Source organism: Scyliorhinus torazame, chromosome 11 (genome assembly GCF_047496885.1).
Source record: "Scyliorhinus torazame isolate Kashiwa2021f chromosome 11, sScyTor2.1, whole genome shotgun sequence".
In the NCBI taxonomy this organism is placed as follows: Eukaryota; Metazoa; Chordata; class Chondrichthyes; order Carcharhiniformes; family Scyliorhinidae; genus Scyliorhinus; species Scyliorhinus torazame.
The window spans coordinates 110,448,873-110,469,856 of record NC_092717.1 but is presented as its reverse complement, the minus strand read 5'-3'; the positions used below and the strand labels follow the sequence as shown (position 1 = coordinate 110,469,856).

The window sequence follows — 20,984 nt, the reverse complement described above, 5'->3', positions numbered from 1 at the left end:
GTGTGAAGTTAAAACGTTTAATATTTTATTTATCATCAAGTTTTGTTTTCGAAATACCAAAGCCTCATTTTCTTTCCATGCATTCACTCCTGGAGCAAATCATTCTTTCCATATAGGCTTAAAATAAACCAAATATTGGGGTTTTGGTGCACTATCCTAGACACTGTTGGGGTCTGGTCTGTGATCGTATTTGCGGGTAGTAGAGGTGAAACCTCAACCTTCAAAAAAAGCACTTGAAATGTCATTACTTTCATTCAAGGCTATGGCCCAAGTGCTGGCAAATGGGATTAGTGCAGATTTAATTTAGTTTATTGGTGCAGCCTCGATGGGCTGAAGGGCCTCTTCTGTACTGTATATGACTATAATAATGGGTCAAAAAATATTTTGTTAAAATTTTCCATTGATAACAGACACCACAAACAGCCCAAATGGCAGTTCATACATATTGCACTGTACAAACAGGCAGCATGGTGGCGCCGTGATTAGAACTGCTGCCTCACGGCACTGAGGACCCAGTTTGATACCAGCACCAGATCACTGTCTGTGTGTAGTTTGCACATTCTCCTCGTGTCTGCGTGGTTTTCAGCCCCACAACCCAAAGATGGGCAGGGTAGGTGGATTGGCAACGCTGAATTGACCCTTAATTGGAAAAATTTAATAAAGCATATTCCTGAGAAGAAGAGGAATTGTAAAAGGGAGAAAAACGTTCCATGGCTAAATAAGGAAGTCAAGGAAGACATTAAAGGCAAAAACTAAGGCACACTATACTGCAAAAGCTAGTGGTAAGCTGGAGGATTGGGAGAACTTTAAGGTTCAGCAAAAGACTACTAATAATAAAATCAGAAGAGCTAAGATGAACTACGAAAGGAAACTAGCAGAAAAACATAAACGCTTGATACCAAAAAAAGCTTCTTTAAGTATGGGGGTGTAGCTCAGTGGTAGAGCATTTGACTGCAGATCACGAGGTTTCTGGTTCAAATCCAGGTGCCCCCTTTGGTGTTTGGCTGTCACGTTTCCTTTGTTGCAACAATTTAGAAAATCCTTACAATAACTCCGCTTGCTGCCATCGTCTGGAAAACACTTTAAGACATCATCTGCTGCTTGAACGTAAAGCAGATGCTTTTTAGGGCAGCATGGTAGCACAGTGGTTAGCACAGTTGCTTCACAGCTCCAGGGTCCCAGTTCGATTCCCGGCTTGGGTCACTGCGTGTGTGGAGTCTGCACGTTCTCCCTGTACCTGTGTGGGTTTCCTCCGGGTGTTCTGGTTTCCTCCCACAGACCAAAGATGTGCAGGTTAGGTGGATTGGCCATGATTAATTGTCCATAGTGTCCAAAATAAAAAAGGTGAGGTGGGGTTACTGGGTTACGGGGTGGGGTGGGCTTCAGTGGGCTGCTCTTTCCAAGGGCTGGTGCAGACTCAATGAGCCGAATGGCTTCCTACTGCACTGTAAATTCTATGATATATTAATAAAACACAAGAAACCCACAACCAACCCTATAACACAACAAAAGTAACCTACCCCCATCAAGAATACTAAACACCCACGTCTGCCTCCCTCCCCCAACAATAATAGGTGACTAATTCTTTAAAGTATTGAATGAAATGCCGCCACCTCAGGCAGAACTTTCTCTCATTACAAAGAATGGATGAAAAATTAACATATTTATGAACCTGAACTAAATTCCAACATTGAAAGTAATTCAACAGCACCAAATCCAAATTACTGTACTCAGTGAAGGTGGGATGATCTTCTTATGTACCTCTGCCAAGTGTTTGGATTGATTTCGTCCCCTTTCTTTGGCAGATTGCTTATCAAATTACATTTTCTGGGAAATTAACTCCACTCTCCATCATTGCTTGTGTTGAGCCTGCAGGAAGCTCAATTTTCAGTATCCAATTAAGTACAATTGCATTTGTTCCAAAGAGTGAAGCATTAATTTAATTATTAAGCAAATGTAATTAACAATCAAAATATAGAATTGGCTTTTGTACCAAAATCGACTGAGTTTTATGTGGACTGGGTGACTTATGGAATGTGATTAAATAACTTGGAGATACTGAGCATTGTTTTTATTCATGGGCTAGGTCTGCATTTATTGCCCGTCCCTAATTGCCCTTGTTCAGAGTCACAAGAAGTTATATTTCCTTCCCTCAAGGACATCAGTGAACCAGATGGGTTGTTAAAACAATTGACAATGGTTTCAGAAATTCAAACTTCACCATCTGCCATGGTGGGATTCAAACCCAGATCCCTCGGACATCACCCTCAGATTGCTAGCCCAGGTGATATTACCTCTGTGCCACCATCTGAATTATTGGGAAAAATGATTGAATGCTCGGTGAAAGGAGATTGGTTTCAGGCTGCCTTTGAAGTTAGGGAGAGGAAGCAATGTGTATGGGCTTAGAGAATGTTTTTTCCAGAGTGTGGGACTGAAGGGTGAACCATGGTCATATTTTAGGCTACAAATTTTATTTTTATGAACATGGTTATTGGAATCTTTTGATCGGAAAAAAGATGATTTTATTTAAATTTCTTTGACAGTGTGTCAAAAATGAGAGCTCAATAACATTAATTTTTAAATTATCTAATCTATTAGACATTTGATGACAACTACTGAAGTTATGTGCTCAGGAGGCTTCCAATACTCAACCGCCATTACTTAAACACAAGTTCAATAGAAACCCCATTTAAATTCTTCAGCAAACGTATTGTTTTTTTATAGCATGGATATCGGTGCCTGCTTTATATTGCTGCACCCCTAGTATGAAGTTCAGATTCAAATTCACATGTTATGATATTGCTGAGTTTCTTCATTTCACAGTTTGTCCAAACCTTTGGAAATATTAATGACCAGGACTTTATGGTCAGCATTGAAGTGAATGAACTGTGTAGCTATTTATTACACCAGATTCTTGGGATTCTGCACTGGAGCTTGGGTTATTGGAAATATAGTGTGATGTCCTCTGTACAGGGGATTTAGGATCTGTGTGCACAGTACACAAGAAATATGCAGAGCAGCAGTGAGTCTCCCCCCCCTCCCCAACTGCCCTAAAACCTCTTTTTCCGGAGCACACTCACGACCACCACCAGTGTTGCTGCTCCTCCAATCACAGTTTCACTCCCACAGAAAAGTGGGAAAGGAATGGACTGTGATTAGAGGAGCAGTTCCTTGTAGCATGCTCCGCTCTTGTGGTATTTTTTCAAGGATAGGCTTGCAGACCACGAATGTACAAACACGCAAGATCTTTATTGGAAAGGTGTTACTCAACAGGCTGTAAAAATAGACTTCCTGTTACCTGCGCAAATAGCCAATGACATTGGTACACCACATGTTCCAACTAGGAACAAACATGAAATCACAGTTCCTCTCCCCCCCCCCCCCCCCCACCCACCTTAACATTAGAGGTTCTTGCAATGAAAACAATATCAAAATCAAAATTTACAATGTGAACAATTAGCACAGTCAAGTTAGACATTTCAGAGGATGTAGATTTCTGTGCGGTGTTGGAGAAACTCAGGCGTCTGCTTTTTCACATTGACTGCAATCTCTGGTGTTTCTCATATCCTCAACTGGAGTCAAAGTCATATTTGCAGGTTGACCGGTGTTGAAGTGTCCTCAACTGGGCAACGGTCTTCCACAGTTCATTGTCAGGTTCTCAGGAACGTCTAGGTCTTCACTTGGCACACAGTTTGGTGTAGGCTCTCTCGTGTCTTCGCCACACAAATGCCATCCTCCATTTAAACAGCTTAGGGGACTGGTCCGGTCTGTGCAGGCAGGTTTCCACTTCACTGGTGGCACTGCTCCTTGCCAATACTTCCTGACCTTTATGAACAACACTGCATTTAGCCCTGCTCTCAAATCACAAAACCTGACTTTGCTGCTGTTTCCTCTCAAAATTCCTCTGGTCTTGGGTGGCTTCAACAAATCAAATGCTGAGCATAACTGTCATTTCACCATGAGTAATGCTGGAGAACTTGAATGGTGGAATGTGTTGTACTCCTGTCTCATCAGGAATTGGCTTAGTCATTGACAATGATCCTTGCTCACTTGTTACCTTCAATTGATGCTTCACTGTCTGAACAAACCTTTCAGCAAGCCCATTAGAGGCAAGATAAGGAGTGGATATGTTGGATTCGGTTCTCCTTTAGCTACTGTGAATTCTTGCAAAATAAACTGTGGCCCATTGTGTTGCCAACTTTTGGTTGGTTCAATTGGCTCTGTTTTATAACCTTTGCTCTAGAGTCGCCAGGTATCTTTATGATACCACCACGAGGTTCAAGTTCAAGTAATGATCAATACTCAACACACCAATTAATAAGATTCAAATCAAAACACATTTATTATACACAGTAAATCACTACTCATGCATAAACTCTACTTTCTAGGCTATTCCTATCACTAAAAGGCCTATACTTAGCTTCGGACTGGCCCACCAGGTCAGGGGAACAAATGGCCTTTTGTTCAGGTCCTGAGTCTGCAGGATTCAAAAGCTGGTATGGACTGGTAGCTAGGAGCGCCTATCTCAAAGCGAGCATTGACTTGAGACTTACTTGCTTGGCGGCAGCTGAGACAGGTCACTCTCACTGATTGATTCAAGTTGCTGAGTGACCCTGCCAAAGAAGAACGATTTGAACTTGGGGGCTTTACTTTATAGTCCCCAGGGGCTTCCCGCCCTTTGGGGCGGACCCCGTTCCTGGTTCCAAGTGATTGGACTACTTTCCGATCACTTGGATCGATTTCTCCAATGTTGGAGCGGTTCCCTGATTGCTAGGCGGTCCCTAAATGTTCGTTGGCCTTCCTTTGTCTTGGCTCCTGCTGGCGCCGAGGAGTCTGGCTTGGCTTTATTTACCTTAACTGTTGCCATTGTGCCTGGGAATCACACATTACTATGTAGATGGCTGCTGCATTACTATGCAGATGGCTGCTGGTTTCAGTGCTGTCTGGTTCTTTACAGGTTTCAATACACATGATTTCTGTATTTGCTAGTCTTTGTCTGTGTTGGCTGAATTTCCCTTCAGCCTTTGCGGTTCTCCATTTTAAGTCGGGAAGTGGCCAACTCAGGTGGCTACAATTGTCACCAACAAGCTGTCCAGGGTAATTCAATCTTGCAAAAATCTCACCCAGTCTTTATATTGTTCTCTTCGAGGACATAGACTTTTGAATGGCAAATTAATTTAAAAAAAAAAAATTTAGAGTACCCAATTCATTTTTTCCAATTAAGGAAATTTAGTGTCGCCAATCCACCTACTCTGCACATCTTTGGGTTGTGGGGGCGAAACCCACGTAAACACGGGGAGAATGTGCAAACTCCACACGGACAGTGACCCAGGGCTGGGATCAAACCTGGAACCTCGGCGCCGTGAGGCAGCAGTGTTAACCACTGCGCCACCATGCTGCCCTACAATGACCTTCATGAAGTTTGTTTAGGACACATTCCCTTAACAAGGGTAGAATGATGACCCTCATTTCCCAGAGGAGACAACCAGCCTGTACAGATAGTTTGAGTCTTTGGATAACATATGGCTTCAACTCTGGGTTGCCCCCCATGGTCTTGCCATGAAGTACCACGTCCATAACTTCTGACGGTGGTGGATTATTTTTGGTACATTTCTCACATTCCTGTAACCACGGGACAAATTAATACATTTCTTCGAAATAGAAAATATTACCAATGTTCATTCGTTAGGCAAAAAGGTAATCTAGAAAGGAACTCATTCTTCCCATGGAGATTTGATTGACAATATTTTATTGTATATGTGCTGACAACAGCAAAGCCCACCTCTGCATTAGGCTTGCTGCTGGTGATGGAATACTGGTGTGTAGCTTCAGTATTATTGCCAGTGGTCAATGATCTGTTAGTAAAGTAAGTTTCAGTCCAGAAACTCTGGATTCTCGAAATGATGCGCAGAGTTTCCTTGTCTATCTGTGCAAAGTTCATTCCTGTCTTGTTCAAGGATCTTGATGCAAACACTATTGGTTCCTCTTCACCATTGGGCGTTATGGTGGAAACCACTACTCCCACCTTGCAAGCCAGTTGCATCAAAGTGTGCCAGGACTTGACTTTAGTAATGCCTCCTTAGCTTGTATGAAGGCCTCCTTGTACTGATCCACCCATTTCCTGTTTTCACACAATAAATTGTGTAAAGTTTTGAGAATAGCAGTTCCTTTTCATCCATGACATTCCCCAGGTATTCAATAGGAAGTTTAAAGAATTCACATTTATCCTTCTGTATTAATAGTTCTTAATCCTCAAGTCTCTGGAGTGTAGCATCTAAATTTTGAACATGTTTTTCATTCTTTCCAGAATCTAGGATATCGTCTAAGTAGCACTGTACTCCTAGTCTGTTTAGAAATTGATCTATGGCACGTTGGAACAACACAGGTGCAGACTTGTTGCTAAATAGAAGTCTTTTGTATCTGAATAGCCCTTTGTGCCACGATTGTCAAATATTGTTGTGAATCTGGAGATTTATCTGGAGATTAAAGTTGACCACGGTCAACTTTTTTAAATATTGGCCCCCAGTCAAACCAGCAAATAAAATCAATTAAAAAGACAGAGGGTACTGTTCTGCACACAGTACCGGGATTGATAGAGACTTGGAAAATCATCACATATACGTACCGAGGGGTGTGGCTCAATCACTTGTATTGACTGAGGTCCTTCATTTTGAGCAGCCTCTATAGGTGTGCCTTGCCCTTAGACCTGATTGTGTACAGTTCTGACCTAATCTTTAAACATCTTGCTTGGCTTTAGTCCTTAATCTTTAAAATCTTCGGTAGACCTGCACCGAACTCCCGACATGAGATGCGCTTTGGCCTGGTTTAGCTGGATTCTCTCCGGCTAGGTTCTCCCTATTAGGGCTGGAGAGTTACCTTAACAATATGCAGGGACAAGTCTACAGTTTGTGCGTTTAACTATGCATTTACCTTGATGTAGCCCCTTAATGGAAAAACTTCCCTGGTCTAGGTTTTATGGGTGGCATGGTAGCACTGTTGCTTCACAGCGCCAGGGTACCAGGTTCAAAGCCCAGTTTGGGTCACTGTCTGTGCGGAGTCTGCATGTTCTCCTAGTGTCTGTGTGGGTTTCCTCCAGGTGCTCCGATTTTCTCCCACAAGTCCCAAAAGACATGCTGTTAGTTAATTTGGACATTCTGAATTCTCCCTCTATGTACCCAAACAGGCACCGGAATGTGGTAACTCGGAGCCTTTCACAGTAACTTCATTGCAGTGCTAATGTATGTAAGCCTACTTGTAACACTAATAAAGATTATATGATTACAAATGGTAAATTGAGGATTTTATGACAATATGTCATAGGGGAGGCAGTGGCATTGTCACTGGACTAGTGATCCAATGACACAGGATAATTCCCTGGGGACCCGGGTTCAAATCTCCCATGGCAGATGGTGGAAATGGAATCCAATAAATATCTGGAATTAAAAGTTTAATGATGACCATGAAAACATTTGATTGTTGTAAAAATAAATCCAGCTGGTTTATTAAATGTCCTTCAGGGAAGGAAATCTGCCACCCATGTCTGGTCTGACCTCCATGTGACTCCAGTCCAAAGCAATATGGTTGTCTCTTAAATGCCCTTTGAAATGGTCTAGCAAACCACTCTGGGTAGGGGACGTCAATGGCCATCACCACAACTGACAAAGCCCTCTAGACTGGGTTTGTGGCAGGTGGTGAAGGAACCAAAGACGGAAAAACATACTAGACCTCATCCTCACCAACATGCCTGCGCAGATGCATCGATCCCATTTTGTAAAACTGTGTGGAAAGGATACTTCACTACATAATTGATAACTCTGACCGATAGGTATCATATGTTAAAACTTTTAAACACAGAATTAACCACGTTGACATCAAAGAAATAGCTTTACAGTGATCACTTAAACAGTTCCTAAGTAAAAGGAAAAACTTGAAATTATCTACACTTGCTATTAATTTTAATTAAGCAACCCAATACAGTTCAAATGCCATTTTAAATGAAGATAACTGAACAGGTTACTCGTTTATCTTTGTAAATACTTTTAGAAAGAGACTCTTTCAAGAGCAGATCCAGCACACTTCTGTCTGGTCAAACACAAATCCTGTAGCAAACTGTAAAACTACAGACAGACCTGGCTCCTCCGATTAATTACATAATCTGTATTCCACTAAGATGTCCCATGACTTGCTTTGTTAGGACTAAGTAACACAAATTATCCAAACTCCAGGGACCTCCAGTAATCAAAACACAATTCTGTTAGCCCTTTATCTGTAACCAAGTAAATGTTTGGAATGATTACCTCACCTTTTACTACCCTTTAATTTTAGCTTTAGCTGCATAATGTCTATATTTTAAACCAGAGTTTTTAAGTAACATTACTGGCACAATATATAACATTTTTACATTAATCACACACTCCATATATCTGCTGAGTCTTTGGGTGGAGATACTGTTATTGTTTGTCTACTGAAGGAGCAGGGCATCTCAGACAAGTACTTTCTACAAATAATTGTGCATTAGCAGCCACTGGAGGTTGCTGTCCTATTTATCCTTAAATAACGGTGAATTTTGAAGCTTCCCTGTTATTCCCACAGCAAAATATGCACCATAGTCTTTCTTCATCAAACTCTCTGGCATATGTGTAGCAGTGAACATTCAGGTCAGCTTTTTAGAAATCCTAATAAGTTGAAGATGGATCCAATTACATTAATTTCAGCAGGGTAGCTAGAAAAATGATCAAAGCTGGGGAAACTTTAAATTGCTTAATATATTTTTAAATCTGCAGCGTAGCTTTAAATTTTGTTGACAATTTAAGATTTCCAACTTTTCGGAAAAATGTATCTAATCTCAAAGGAATATCCTTTGATTTAATATCTTTTTTCTTCCAGATGTACACTAAGTGTCACTCTAGAACAGGCAATTGTTCTTGCAAGATGTCATGGGCTACCTCCACGTTACATAATGCAGGCTACTGATATGATGAGGAAGCAGGTACATTAATAGAAAATTACATGTTTTTCAAGTTAACCATTTTTTAATTTAAAAATGTATTGTCTGATCCCTGATGACCAAACTATTTTGTCACAAGGTATCATAATAGACTTGAAAATTCTGAGTTGTTCCTCCTCCAGTTAGTTCTACCTAAAGCAGACTTACCAGCTGAGCCAATTGTGGAGCTTGATTCAGTCCTTTTGACCAAGGAGCCACTTACCATATAGCTCAATGCTGTCAAGCTAAATGTATAAAAATGGAGTTTGAATTTTTCAAATCATTGGATAAAACAATATATATTTTGTATACATGAGATTATTGCAGATGATCACAATATAATTCTGAGGTGGACTTTTTAAATACTATTGATATTGTCCAATAATCCCAAGCGAAACATTATGGGATTTTCTGCCTGTTCCATGGAAGCCTGTGAAGTGGGAACAAATCTAATAGCCAAGTATAGTTTGACTGGAAAACTAACCTTACTGCTCCAATTGTTATAAAAGAAAGAAAGGGGAGAAGATCAGGTTCTCACAAACCTGTTTAGACCATAAACATTTAAAGAAAGAAAAAAGTCTAAACACCGAGCAAACAACTGATAGAACCAAGCCACAAGGTTTCATGTTTTTAAACAAAAAGAAATTAAACAAAACAAGCACCACTAACTTAATGGTACAGCTTATAATGATGTTTGCTATGAACTCTGTTCTACTTGTACTTCCGCCCCAATTATCTTACAAAATCCTGAAGGTTCATTCACTTTTTCTCTCGGACCAAACCAAAGGTACACCACTGTTCTCTGGAATACACTTTTCTTCAGTGTTCCAGCTTCGCTTATCCTTTAAGGGTTCCTTCCAAATGACACACCTCCTTTTAAAATCTCGCGAGATTAGATTTCACAGCTCCAGTACAAGTGGCCTGTGACTGCTATGCAGAGGTTTAAAACATCAGAAAATGCCTTTGGTTTCCAATTGTTCTCCAGGGTTTCAAACTTCAACCAAGCTAATTGCAAGATGGTATCTGTCATTTATTGAAAGCATTGAAAGATTTTTTTTCCCTTTAGTTTCAGCTAAATATATCATCGTCATATTTCCCCCCTTTCCAATTTTGTCTTAAACTGCTGAATACCAGCTCCCAATCGCAGGCTGCGTCAAGGACAATTGATCTAACATTTACTCTGCTTCAGGCACAGGTCGACTTCATCTCTCTACTTCCAAGGCTATGTGTGCATGTGCAGTGGGGTCACCCTGATGCTTGTGTGCAACCCCCCCCCCCCCCCCCCCCACCCACCCACCCGTGTCCATGGTGTTTTATCCCAATTGCTGATCAGGGTACCTTTTAAAGAAGGTGGAGCCAGCATTGCCAGCTTAATCAGGCCCTGCCCTGTCAGTGACGGCAGAAATCATGTACCTGGCCTCTTGTGTACAGCGAGAGAGATCTGGAGAGAAAACCTGGCTGTGCAACTGGAGAGCTACACACTGATTTTCTTGCTGAAACCAACACAAATTATGGGAAGATTCTGCCCTATATGTGTCTCAGTTTCTGGTTGTTCTTTTGCCATGTCTTACAAACTCAGTTATAATAGGGCAAGGGATTTTTTTTTTTAATGCTCAGATCCACTCAGAACCTGTGGAGTCCTCCCAGGATTTATGAAAATTTCCAGCAGGCTTCAGTTCGTGTACCAAATATAGAAATTCATGATGTGACACCCAGTGACATATTACTAAGCTTATTAATTATTGTGCTCCTCACCAGTAAGAAAATGATTTCTGTTATTAGGTATATTTTTTTGTACTTGGCCTGGAAACAAATAGAAATGTGTTCTCAATTGGTGAGGCACTACCCAGAAACACATTCTCATATTATAACCTTTTCAGTTAGATACCAAATTATTTCATATATACACACACACAACTCATTTTCAGATGAATTCTTATAATTTACAAATAATTTACTGAATTATTCCAAATAAATCATGGAGCTATTTTTGCTCACTGCAAGTTATTTGACGGGTTAGCAAATGTAATGTAAGACCAGCTCCATAATGTTTTATTGGAGAGAGAGAGAAGATTGATGTGTCTAGAGGTCCTATCATTTTGGTCCAGGGAATCTTCACACAAACGATTCTGAATTTTTCACAATGTAACATTGACAGACCAAACAAATTATTTTATTAGTTATGTGAATTAGCATGCCCAATTTATTAACAACTTCATGACTCTTTGTAAAATCTGTAATAACAAGGAAACCAAACCAGCATAAAAGGATGTTCATTTTAACATCAAACAGTGGGTGCAGTAAGACGATTAAGATCTCTTCATTGCACTCAGATCTTGGTGTGTACTAAAGAAAGCACATTTTATTACAATGCAGACATGAAAATGTAATGATTTTGCATGGCAGAGGAATAGGCCTGTCGGTTTTCAATTTAGTCAAAGATTATTAATGACTTAATGATATATTTACAGCTATTACTTAGCTGCAGATAATTGATTATGTCCTTAGACACATTGATTACGTTTCTTTCTCGCTTCCCTTCCTCCCAGTCCTTTGTATATAATCCTGTGGAAAATACATGATGGCACTGCAATACATTAATTAAGAATCCCTCTTCATTACTTAATATTAACCAATTGCAAGATATACAGTGATGCTAGGTATAGGCGACAGATGTGCTACAGTACTCCAAATTGCCAGAGGACAAGATGAAGTACTTGTGTGTAATGAATATATTTAAAAATTCATTTTGTTACTCAAATTAACTTTCAATGTCTCAGAAATGAAACATTTGGAAGTTTTTTGATGAAAAACTAATAGAGTCATGAATATTTCAATTACAACTCATGATTACACATGGAATATATTCCCTTAAATAGTATATTTAATTTGCAAACTTGGGAAAATCTAAATAGCATATTTAATTTGCAAACTTATGAATAGTCAGGTTAAAACAAAAATATTTCACTGTGACAATCGCATAATAAGATAAATGAGCCATTGCTATTGAATTTGATGTAAATGTTAATCAGCAACTCAAAATATCATTAAAGATCATTGAAAAATATTTATCCATAAAGTTGTTATGAGCAAGTGCAAACATTTAGACATTGTAAAAATTAAACTTCTTGAAAACTTTGAAGCTCGCTGTAGATTTTCACAATAACTTGGCAGTTTGCATCCTTACAGTTCATTCTTGTGCTGGGCAAGTTAAACTGTTTCCTTTTTGCAGTATTATATTGGTTCATAAGTTCTGTAACTATTGAAAGATGTTCATAAGAACACGAGAAATAGGGCAGGAACATACCATATGGCCCACCTAGCCTACTCGGAGACATTCTATAAGATCATGAATAATTTTTACCTCAACTCCACTTTCCTACCTGATTCCCAAAGACCAAAAATCTGTCTATCTCAGCCTTAAGGGTATTAAATGATGGAGCATCTACAACCCTCTGTAGTGGAGGATTTTAAAGATTTGCAACCCTTTGAAGTAATTGCTCCTCAACTCAGGTTTTTATCAGGCCCTTATTCTATTCAGAGACTGCACCCCCATGTTTTTAATTCCATTACCAAACTTCTCCATGTTCATAAGTTCATAAGATATAGGAGCAGAATTAGGCTTTTGGCCCATTGAGTCTGCTCTGCCATTCGATCATGGCTGATCTCATCCTTTTTTTAAAATAAATTTAGAGTGCCCACTTATTTTTTTTCTAATTAAGGGGCAATTTAGCATGGCCAATCCACCTACCCTGCACATCTTTGGGTTGTGGGGGTGAAATCCACGCAGACATGGGAAAAATGTGCAAACTCTTCACAGACAGTGACCCAGGGCCAGGATCAAACTCTGGTCCTCAGTGCCGCAGGCAGCAGTGCTAACCACTGCGCCATGCCACCCTTGGCTGATCTCATCCTGGCCTTAACTCCACTGCCCTGCCTATTCTCCATAACCCTTCAACCATTACCAATTAAAAATCTGTCCATGGTAGCACAGTGGTTAGCACTGTTGCTTCACATGCCAGGGACCCGGGTTCGATTTCTAGCTTGGGTCACTGTTTGTGCGGAGTCTGTACATTCTCCCCGTGTCTGTGTGGATTTCCTCTGGTTTCCTCCCACAAGTCCCAAAAGACGTACTCGTTAGGTGAATTGGACATTCTGAATTCTCCCTCAGTGTACCCGGACAGGCGCCGGAGTGTGGAGACTTGGGGATTTTCACAGTAACTTTATTGCAGTGTTAATGTAAGCCTAGTTGTGACACTAATAAAGATGATTATTATTAAATTTACTCACTGTCCCAGCATCCACTGCATTCTGGGGTAGCGAATTGTACAGATTCACAACCCTTTGGGAGAAGTAGTTTCTCCTCAACTCAGTTTTAAATTTGTTACCTCTTATCCTAAGACGATGACCTCTCGTTCTGGAATGCCCCACAAGAGGAAGCATCTGCTCTACGTCTAACTTTACTTATACCTTTTATCATCTTGTATACCTCAATTTCACCTCCCCTCATTCTTCTAAACTCTAGAGAGTATAGGCCTAAACTGTTCAATCTCTCTTCATATGACAACACCTCATCTCAGGAATCTACCCAGTGAACCTCCTGAACTGCCTCTACTGCCACTACATGTCTACACTATCAAGCCCCTTCAGAATATTGTATGTTTCAATGAGATTGCTTTTCTTCTACATTCCAGAAAATATAGGCCCAATTTATTCTGCAACTCAACCTCCCTCGTTTTAGAGTGAGCCTTTGCTCATCTCGGAGAGGAAAATATTTCAAGAGAATCATATTAGTTGTCCTTTGAACTCCAGTACTGTACCGGTTTTGCTTGAGGCACCACCCTTTGGGTCAGATGTGAAGCCAAATTTCCATTTGTCTTAATGGGCATAAAATAAATCACAAGACAATTGGGGGGGGGGGGGGTTATTTTACTGGTTGTTGTCCCTAGCAGGATCTTTAGAGTTCACTGATGGCTAACCCATGCCATGGATTCAATGGAAAATCCCACTGACAGTGGGGGGGCCACAAGATCCCGCCAACAGTGAGCCACCTTCCACCGCTGAGAAACATACTACAGGGGAGGTGGAAAATCTAGCCCAATATTTAATATCGAACAATATGTTCTCACTGCACAAAAAGAAAATGCTGTGGATGCTGGAATTCTGAAATAAAGATATGGAATTTTCAGTAGGTCTAGGAGTATTTATTATCCCCGGACCTGGGGCATCCTGTCGATGGCAGAGGATCCTGCTGCCCGGGCATCTAGTCCAGGTCAAAGTTTATTGTAGTCAGCTGCCCGGGCAAACACGGCATCCATAACTTTACGGATGCACTTGTGGACTGTTGGCTGGGAAATGCTGCACAAGTTCCTACTCCAGCCCTGGAATGTTCCCGAGGCATAAAGGTTTAGTACTGCGGTGACCTTGGTGGCCACCGGGAATGGGTAGCCTCCTCCTACACGTACTAGGCCCAGCAAAGACATGGCACAGGTGCCGCATCATTACCTTGTTGAGGCAGAGCCTCCTGCGGCACATACTGGCCGACATCAGCTCAAAAAACAAGTAACGCCTGTACTCCTTGGACCATCGCCGATCTCCTCCTCTGGGTCTCTACCTGGCCTGATGGGTGGCCAGATCCTCAGGGTTGGACATGGGTCACCGCCCTGAGCCTCAATCAACACTGCTGCCATTTTCTCTGGTATCTGGCTGCCTAGTTTGCCAGCAGCACCACGAGCACAGCTTCCATGGGGTCCACAATATCATCCATAATGTGGTATCTGTAAGGAATTGGAGAGGGCGAGAGACTGGCCCCGGACTCATGGGCTCCCAGGCCTCCCCACTCTTACATCCCCCATGGCACCATCCCTGCCATCCCTCATGGCACCATCCAACACAGCCTGCACACACCCCCAGATGCAGCAGGCGCCCTTGGGGAACAGACCCCTGGTGCTAGACACCCCCTGGAAATACTAACTGGACCGGGCACAGGTTCCCTCCCTGGTCAACACACATCCTCTGGTCACAGGGCTAACGCCAGTACCATGGCCTAATTCATGGGTATTAGAATGTTGGCTGTTACCTCTGTGGTGTTGAACGGGCCAGTTAGATTGGAAACTAATCGGCGCCTGGCATGGTTCCTGATTTTAGCCTCGCCCGCGATCTATCCGGCCCGTTTGTTTTTGCACCTGGCGCAACGAGGCCGGTAGATCACACTCTTAGTGTTTTATTTGCTCTAAGGATTTCCTCAACTGAAGCAGGTTTCATATTGGTACTTAACTCCAACACATCATAGGTCTAGTTTCAGTGCCCAACCAAACTTCTGTTTCTTCCTTTGTAGCTGGATCCTCTTTTATTGTGAGGATATAACCAGAGTTATGGAGATATGATTAACACTTTCTAGATAAGATTGCTGATTCAGTGTCACTCCTAACACTTTCGAGATAGGTGTAACAGTGTCATTCGTATATAAAAACAAGTTACTTCGGATTCTGGAATCTGAAACAAGAACAGAAAATAGTGGACAGTCTCAGCAGGTGTGACAGCGTCTGTGGTGAGGGATAAGAGAGCTAACGTTTCGAGTCTGGATGACTTCAAAGTCATCCAGACTCAAAATGTTAACTTCCTTCTCTCTCCGCACATAAGAGTCGGCACCGCCCCAAAACCTTCCCACCCCCCATAAACCTTCTACCCCCCTCCCCCGGGTGAACCACAGCCCCCCCCCCCCCCCCCCCCCCCCCCCCCCCCCGCCACTCCCCACCGAACTATGCGTGTGGCTAACAAGGCCCTCTGTGTCCCCTCGGGACGATGTCCCACAACCGTCGAGAGGGCCCAGACTGGCAGCGGCGTGCTGGACATCTGAATCCTCACCACTTTAAAGAACCGGGCCCTGGAGGTTTTGAGGTGACAGTGGACAGAGCGGTCACCAATGCGGAGGTCGGCGCACGCCGCAGAGGCAAGGAACCACCAGTCCCCACTCAGATGGACTGTCACACATTGAGTTGTTAATGACACTCGGACGGACCCATCACTTCCCACTGACCACGTGTTCATTCTTCCACAGGACCACCAGCCCATTCGGGTGGTTCCCGTCTCCCCTCCCCGCACCGCCCGAGAATACCTTCTGAGGATGTCACCATTGATCCGTCATGGCTGTCATTCCACCTTTCACTGGCACAGAGACACACACCTCGGTGGGCAACTTTAGTGGTCAGGCTCCTGGGGCACAATCTGATGGAAATGTTAGCGTGCGGGGCCGTGACATTGAGAGAGGGATGGCAGTGACACTCGCCAAGTGGAGGAGTCCCAGAAGCTATGGGTACAGGAGATAGTGCCAGCAATGCATGGCACCAAGGCCAACACTGCTAGGGTGATAATCGTAGTGAAGAGCCTGGTGCACGATGTTAGCAGCATAAGTGGAAAGATCCAGGGCATGGGCAGTCGGTGACAGCAACGGCTGAGGGCCTTAGTAAACTGTCCCGACTCATTGGGGGAACGTGACCCATTACTAGGCGAACCTTGATGAGGCGCTGCGGGACATGTCCCGGTCTCAGATGAGAATGGCCGACGTGCTGCAGAGCTTGTCCCAGTTGCAGGTGTGCATTGCCGAGACACTGCAGAGCGTGGCCCAGTCACTGGGGAAACGTGTCCCAGTCACTAAGGAGCGTTGATACCATGGTACAGACATTGGGTAGCCGCCAGGGCTGGCTGGCCCAGGTGATGCGAGGGCTGCCAGAGCTCAATCCAGCTGCCCCTCTATTCTGAGGTGAGCCCCAGGGCTGTTTGGCACTGACCGAGGGACTGGGCACAGATGATAACCCCGGACCCATCCTATGGACTGGTGACGGTGGACACCAGCTCCCCATAGTTCCACCCCTCTGACGACGCCCCCTCTCGCAGTCAGCACCCGGGAACAGAGCAACATGGCTGTGCATGTGCCGGCAGCCAGTGGACCAGGACCCTCCGGCCTCAGAGGATGCCCGTCAGGGGTATCGAAGGGCACGGGACCTGGTAAGCAGCTAGCTGCTTCAACTTGTGTGAATCCTAGGGATACACCTAAATGTAGCGGTAGAGCAAGGAAGACTAAGCAAGTTAAGGATCACTGAGAGGGCATTGGGGTGGGAGGAGGAAAAGAGGAGTGGGGCAAGTGGCTGAGGCAAATTAAAAAATCCTCACCACAACCAGAATAACGCCTCTGGCTCTTTGTCCCGCGACGTGGGCTGGCCAGCAATACCATGCCCCCATCCCCGCTGACATAGCGTCTTGCTCCCCTACCCCCTGCATCCAACACGGCCTGCCCACGCTCACCCGGCCGGGGAGGCTGCTTACCGGACTGCACACTCTGCATGCTACATACCAGAAAAGAACGTCGCCATACCCCGGCCGCAGACATGTGCCCGATGCTGGGGCCCAGCCCCTGGGTGTTTGGAGGTTGGCTGCTGCATCTGTGCTGCTGCCTCCTGCAGTGTTCAAGCACAGTGTCCGGGTATCACGCCGTGATTGGGATGCTAAGCAATAAGCCCCACATGCTACATGGCACACCAAGGGGATCCACTTGGGATGTGTGAAGTGCTCACTTAACTATGATTGCCAATTCCCTATTAGCAATGGCCTTCAGCCACACAGCCAGAGGCCTCCGCAGTCACTGGGAATTATGGGTGGTCGGTGGAGCAGACAGGCAGGAACTCTGTGTTGCCCCCGGATCGGGTACACATGATTCGGGGGTTGGCATGGAGGACCCATGTACGGTTTCTCCCCCCTCCCCAGCACCGATACCCTCCCCCCCCTCCACCGAGCAGAGGGGCCAGAAGCCCAGTGCCCCTGGGTTCATTGCCTGTGAGCGATGTTGGCTACTCATCTGGGGTCCCCGCAGCAGGCCTTCTGCCAAAAGGAGCACTAATCAGCACCAGCCTGACTACTTGCTGAGGAGGCTGCTGGATATGGGGTGGCTCCCGTTAATTGTATGGAAATAAAGTGCCGATTTCTCATTGGGCAGTCATTAATTTCAGTAAGTTAATCATATACTGTATCATGTACTGCTACATCTCTATGTAGTTTTTGTAGCGCTGGATGTGCAGTCTGTAATTTTCTAAATTCTGCTTTTTGTCCACCAAATTCTTATTCGCAGTGGTTACCAAAACTTTTTGAATTTGTTGATGAGACATCTCTGGCTTCCTCGGTGGTAAGCAGCATCATAAATCAGCCTGGAAACAATATTCAAAGGGCCTCAATTGGTATACGCCTCTCCCAGTAATGAGTTTAGATAATAATCAAGTGTGATTAGTTTATGGAGGAGAAACAGATTCTAGACGATTGAGAAGGTCCCAGAGATATACATATGTTAATGTAGAGTCAAAGTTGATAGGAGCAGACAGCAGAATACACAAAAGGTATAATCAAAGAACAACAGGTATAATTGCCTGACCCTGAAGCCAGGAGAGGCAGTTACCATCTAGCAGTCTCAGAAAACAGCCACCAAACCTGAAGGTCAAGTTAACGACAAACAAGCATCGTCTTAGAACTAAGGCAATGCAGAAAACCTTTGTAACAACAGTTTTAGAATATCTTCGCTGGACCAGGAAAAAGATGAAGGCTCCCTGTGGCAACTATAGCTGGTTATTCAATTTGGATTTTTGGAAAACGGGGGAAGTCAAGTTCAGATACCGTAGATACATTTTGTATCTCTAAATTGATGTAATTTTTTTCATAATTCATACACCTTAATTGCAACAGGATCGAGTAGTCCAGTTCATGCCCTTTATTATTACTACACAACTCGGCTATTTATTCTCACTGGCCTCCTCCCACCAAAAAAATTATACACCCCCATGGACTAGTGTTCCAAGTTGGGATGCCTTGCAGACTGGTGTTCCAAGTTGGGATATCCTCCAGACTGGTGTTCCAAGTTGGGATAGCCTCCAGACTGGCGTTTCCAAGTTGGGATAGCCTCCAGACTGGTGTTCCAAGTTGGGATAGCCTCCAGACTGGTGTTCCAAGCTGGGATAGCCTCCAGACTGGTGTTTCCAAGTTGGGATAGCCTCCAGACTGGTGTTCCAAGCTGGGATAGCCTCCAGACTGGTGTTTCCAAGTTGGGATAGCCTCCAGACTGGTGTTCCAAGTTGGGATACCCTCGCAGATAACATCAGCATGCTTCATGACAGTGATAATGGCCTGATAGAATAAAAGTAAAAAGAATAAGAATAAAATTCAAATCCACACATTTTCCAAACACTATAGCTCACTCATTCTTCATATCCAGCATCATCGAAGTCTGATTCATCACAGAGCAACTTAATAGGGGTATTTAGCTGGAAACCACATCAGTGAAGGGGCTGCTTTAGCTCGGTGGTCTAGACAGCTGGTTTGTGATGCAGAGCAAGGCCTTCAGGACGGGTTCTGAGAGGATTCATGAAGGCTCGCATTCTCAACCTTACCCCTTGCTGAAGGTGTGGTGATCCTCAGGTTAAACCACCTGTCAGTTCTCCTGAAAGGGGAAATGAGCCTATGATCAACTGGGACTATGGCGACTTCATCTTATTGATAAACAGATAAATCCCTGCAATCTCACAAGGGATGACCACCTGTTTGGAGAATGTTAATGTGTTGTCATCTCAGAACCTGTTGTCATCTCAGAACCTGAAGCAGGTGTTGCTTTCATACACCGACCTTCTACCTGTTTGTCTCAGAGAGACCCCAGATAGCTGGTAAGCCAGTCCACACCACACACTGTAGAAGTGCAAATACTATGCAAAAACTACACAGTTGAAAGAGTCAACTATTAATATGCTCTTACTGGATTCAAACTCGGTAACCAATATAATGCCATGATGGCAGTCACCATCATAATTTTCAGTCTCAGATAAAGCCACATCATGGGTTGCGAATTATTTCAAAACACGGTTCCTTCGCTGTGAGTAGTTCATTGCATAATGCTGCTGCAAATTACACCGGAAACACCTATTAACCATGTCCCGTGCATTTTTGGGGTTTAAATACAAGTCACTTCCCAGGCCCACTTTCTGTCCCAACTTTAAACTGGCTAGGGTCATGACCATTTTCCAACCTCCTGTTATTAACCCCATCTCTGTATTGGAATTTACATTTAATGTTGCATTGACTTCGAAGTTGAGTCACCATTTAATCCTCTATCCTTTGTTTCATGGCGTTGTTTGTTTTGCCAATGAAGTGGCTGCGAACAACTGTTTCCCAGAAATGTTTTAGGTCTACCATCGTTTCATCTAGAAAGGATTCTTTCCCTTGGAATTGAACTCCCATTCGTATCAAAGATGATCAACATGGGAAATGTAAGCACAGTCCAGTCAGTCAAAACACAATTATAAATTCCAGAATTCCATGTTCAACTCTCTACAGTCTCTTGTAACAACATCCATAAAAATCCATGGTACAGTCTTCCATTCTCCTAAATCTATCAAAGATTGCCCAAGCTTCATACACATCCTACAACACATCTTTTTTATAAAACTTAAAAACGGAGGTCCAATCCCTCTTCTTTAGTCAGATCAGGTACTTTCCACTCTTGCGTTTGGCTGGGTCAATAATGCTAATGCCATACCTTGTTTCTTACAGACAGGGTATGGAAGTAACCTGGGTCCATATTTCAACTTCATCCTTCAATTGCTGATTTGGTTCCGAGTCAGAGAAATATTGGTGGATAGTCAAAGTTTGTAATTTTGCACTATCCTTCTACCATTCCACAACTTAAATTGTCAGCAAGAGTACACTTATTTTTCCTCAGAAGGTTGAAACAAAAAGGCTTCACATACAGCAGTCAGTCACCAAAACTAAGGCTCATTCTCTGCTACCATTTGTCACTCACAGTAAGTGGCTGTGGTGGAAGAATCATTTTAGGTTCAAGCTGGTTTATTGTAATGCACTTCCTCAATACTCCTAACATACAAGAAGCTTTTTTCCTAAAGTGTTCCAGCTGTCTCTATTTATTGTACAATGAATGTGTTTCACCAGTAATTCTCCTAGCAAGGTA

The 20,984-nt window shown here is 43.3% G+C and overlaps 1 protein-coding gene and 1 non-coding gene across 3 annotated transcripts in view; both read left to right on the top strand.

Moving 5' to 3' along the window:
* Window positions 1–20,984, top strand: part of prex2 (phosphatidylinositol-3,4,5-trisphosphate-dependent Rac exchange factor 2) — an 825,781-nt gene that overhangs the window by 781,810 nt on the left and 22,987 nt on the right. For both annotated transcript variants that reach the window (XM_072467618.1, XM_072467617.1), the window contains one exon: window positions 8,887–8,989. In XM_072467618.1, coding sequence (XP_072323719.1) covers window positions 8,887–8,989 — 103 coding nt within the window. The remainder of the gene's footprint in view (window positions 1–8,886; window positions 8,990–20,984) is intronic.
* On the top strand, window positions 922–993 carry trnac-gca (transfer RNA cysteine (anticodon GCA)). The gene has a single exon. It is a non-coding gene; the product is annotated as a tRNA-Cys (tRNA).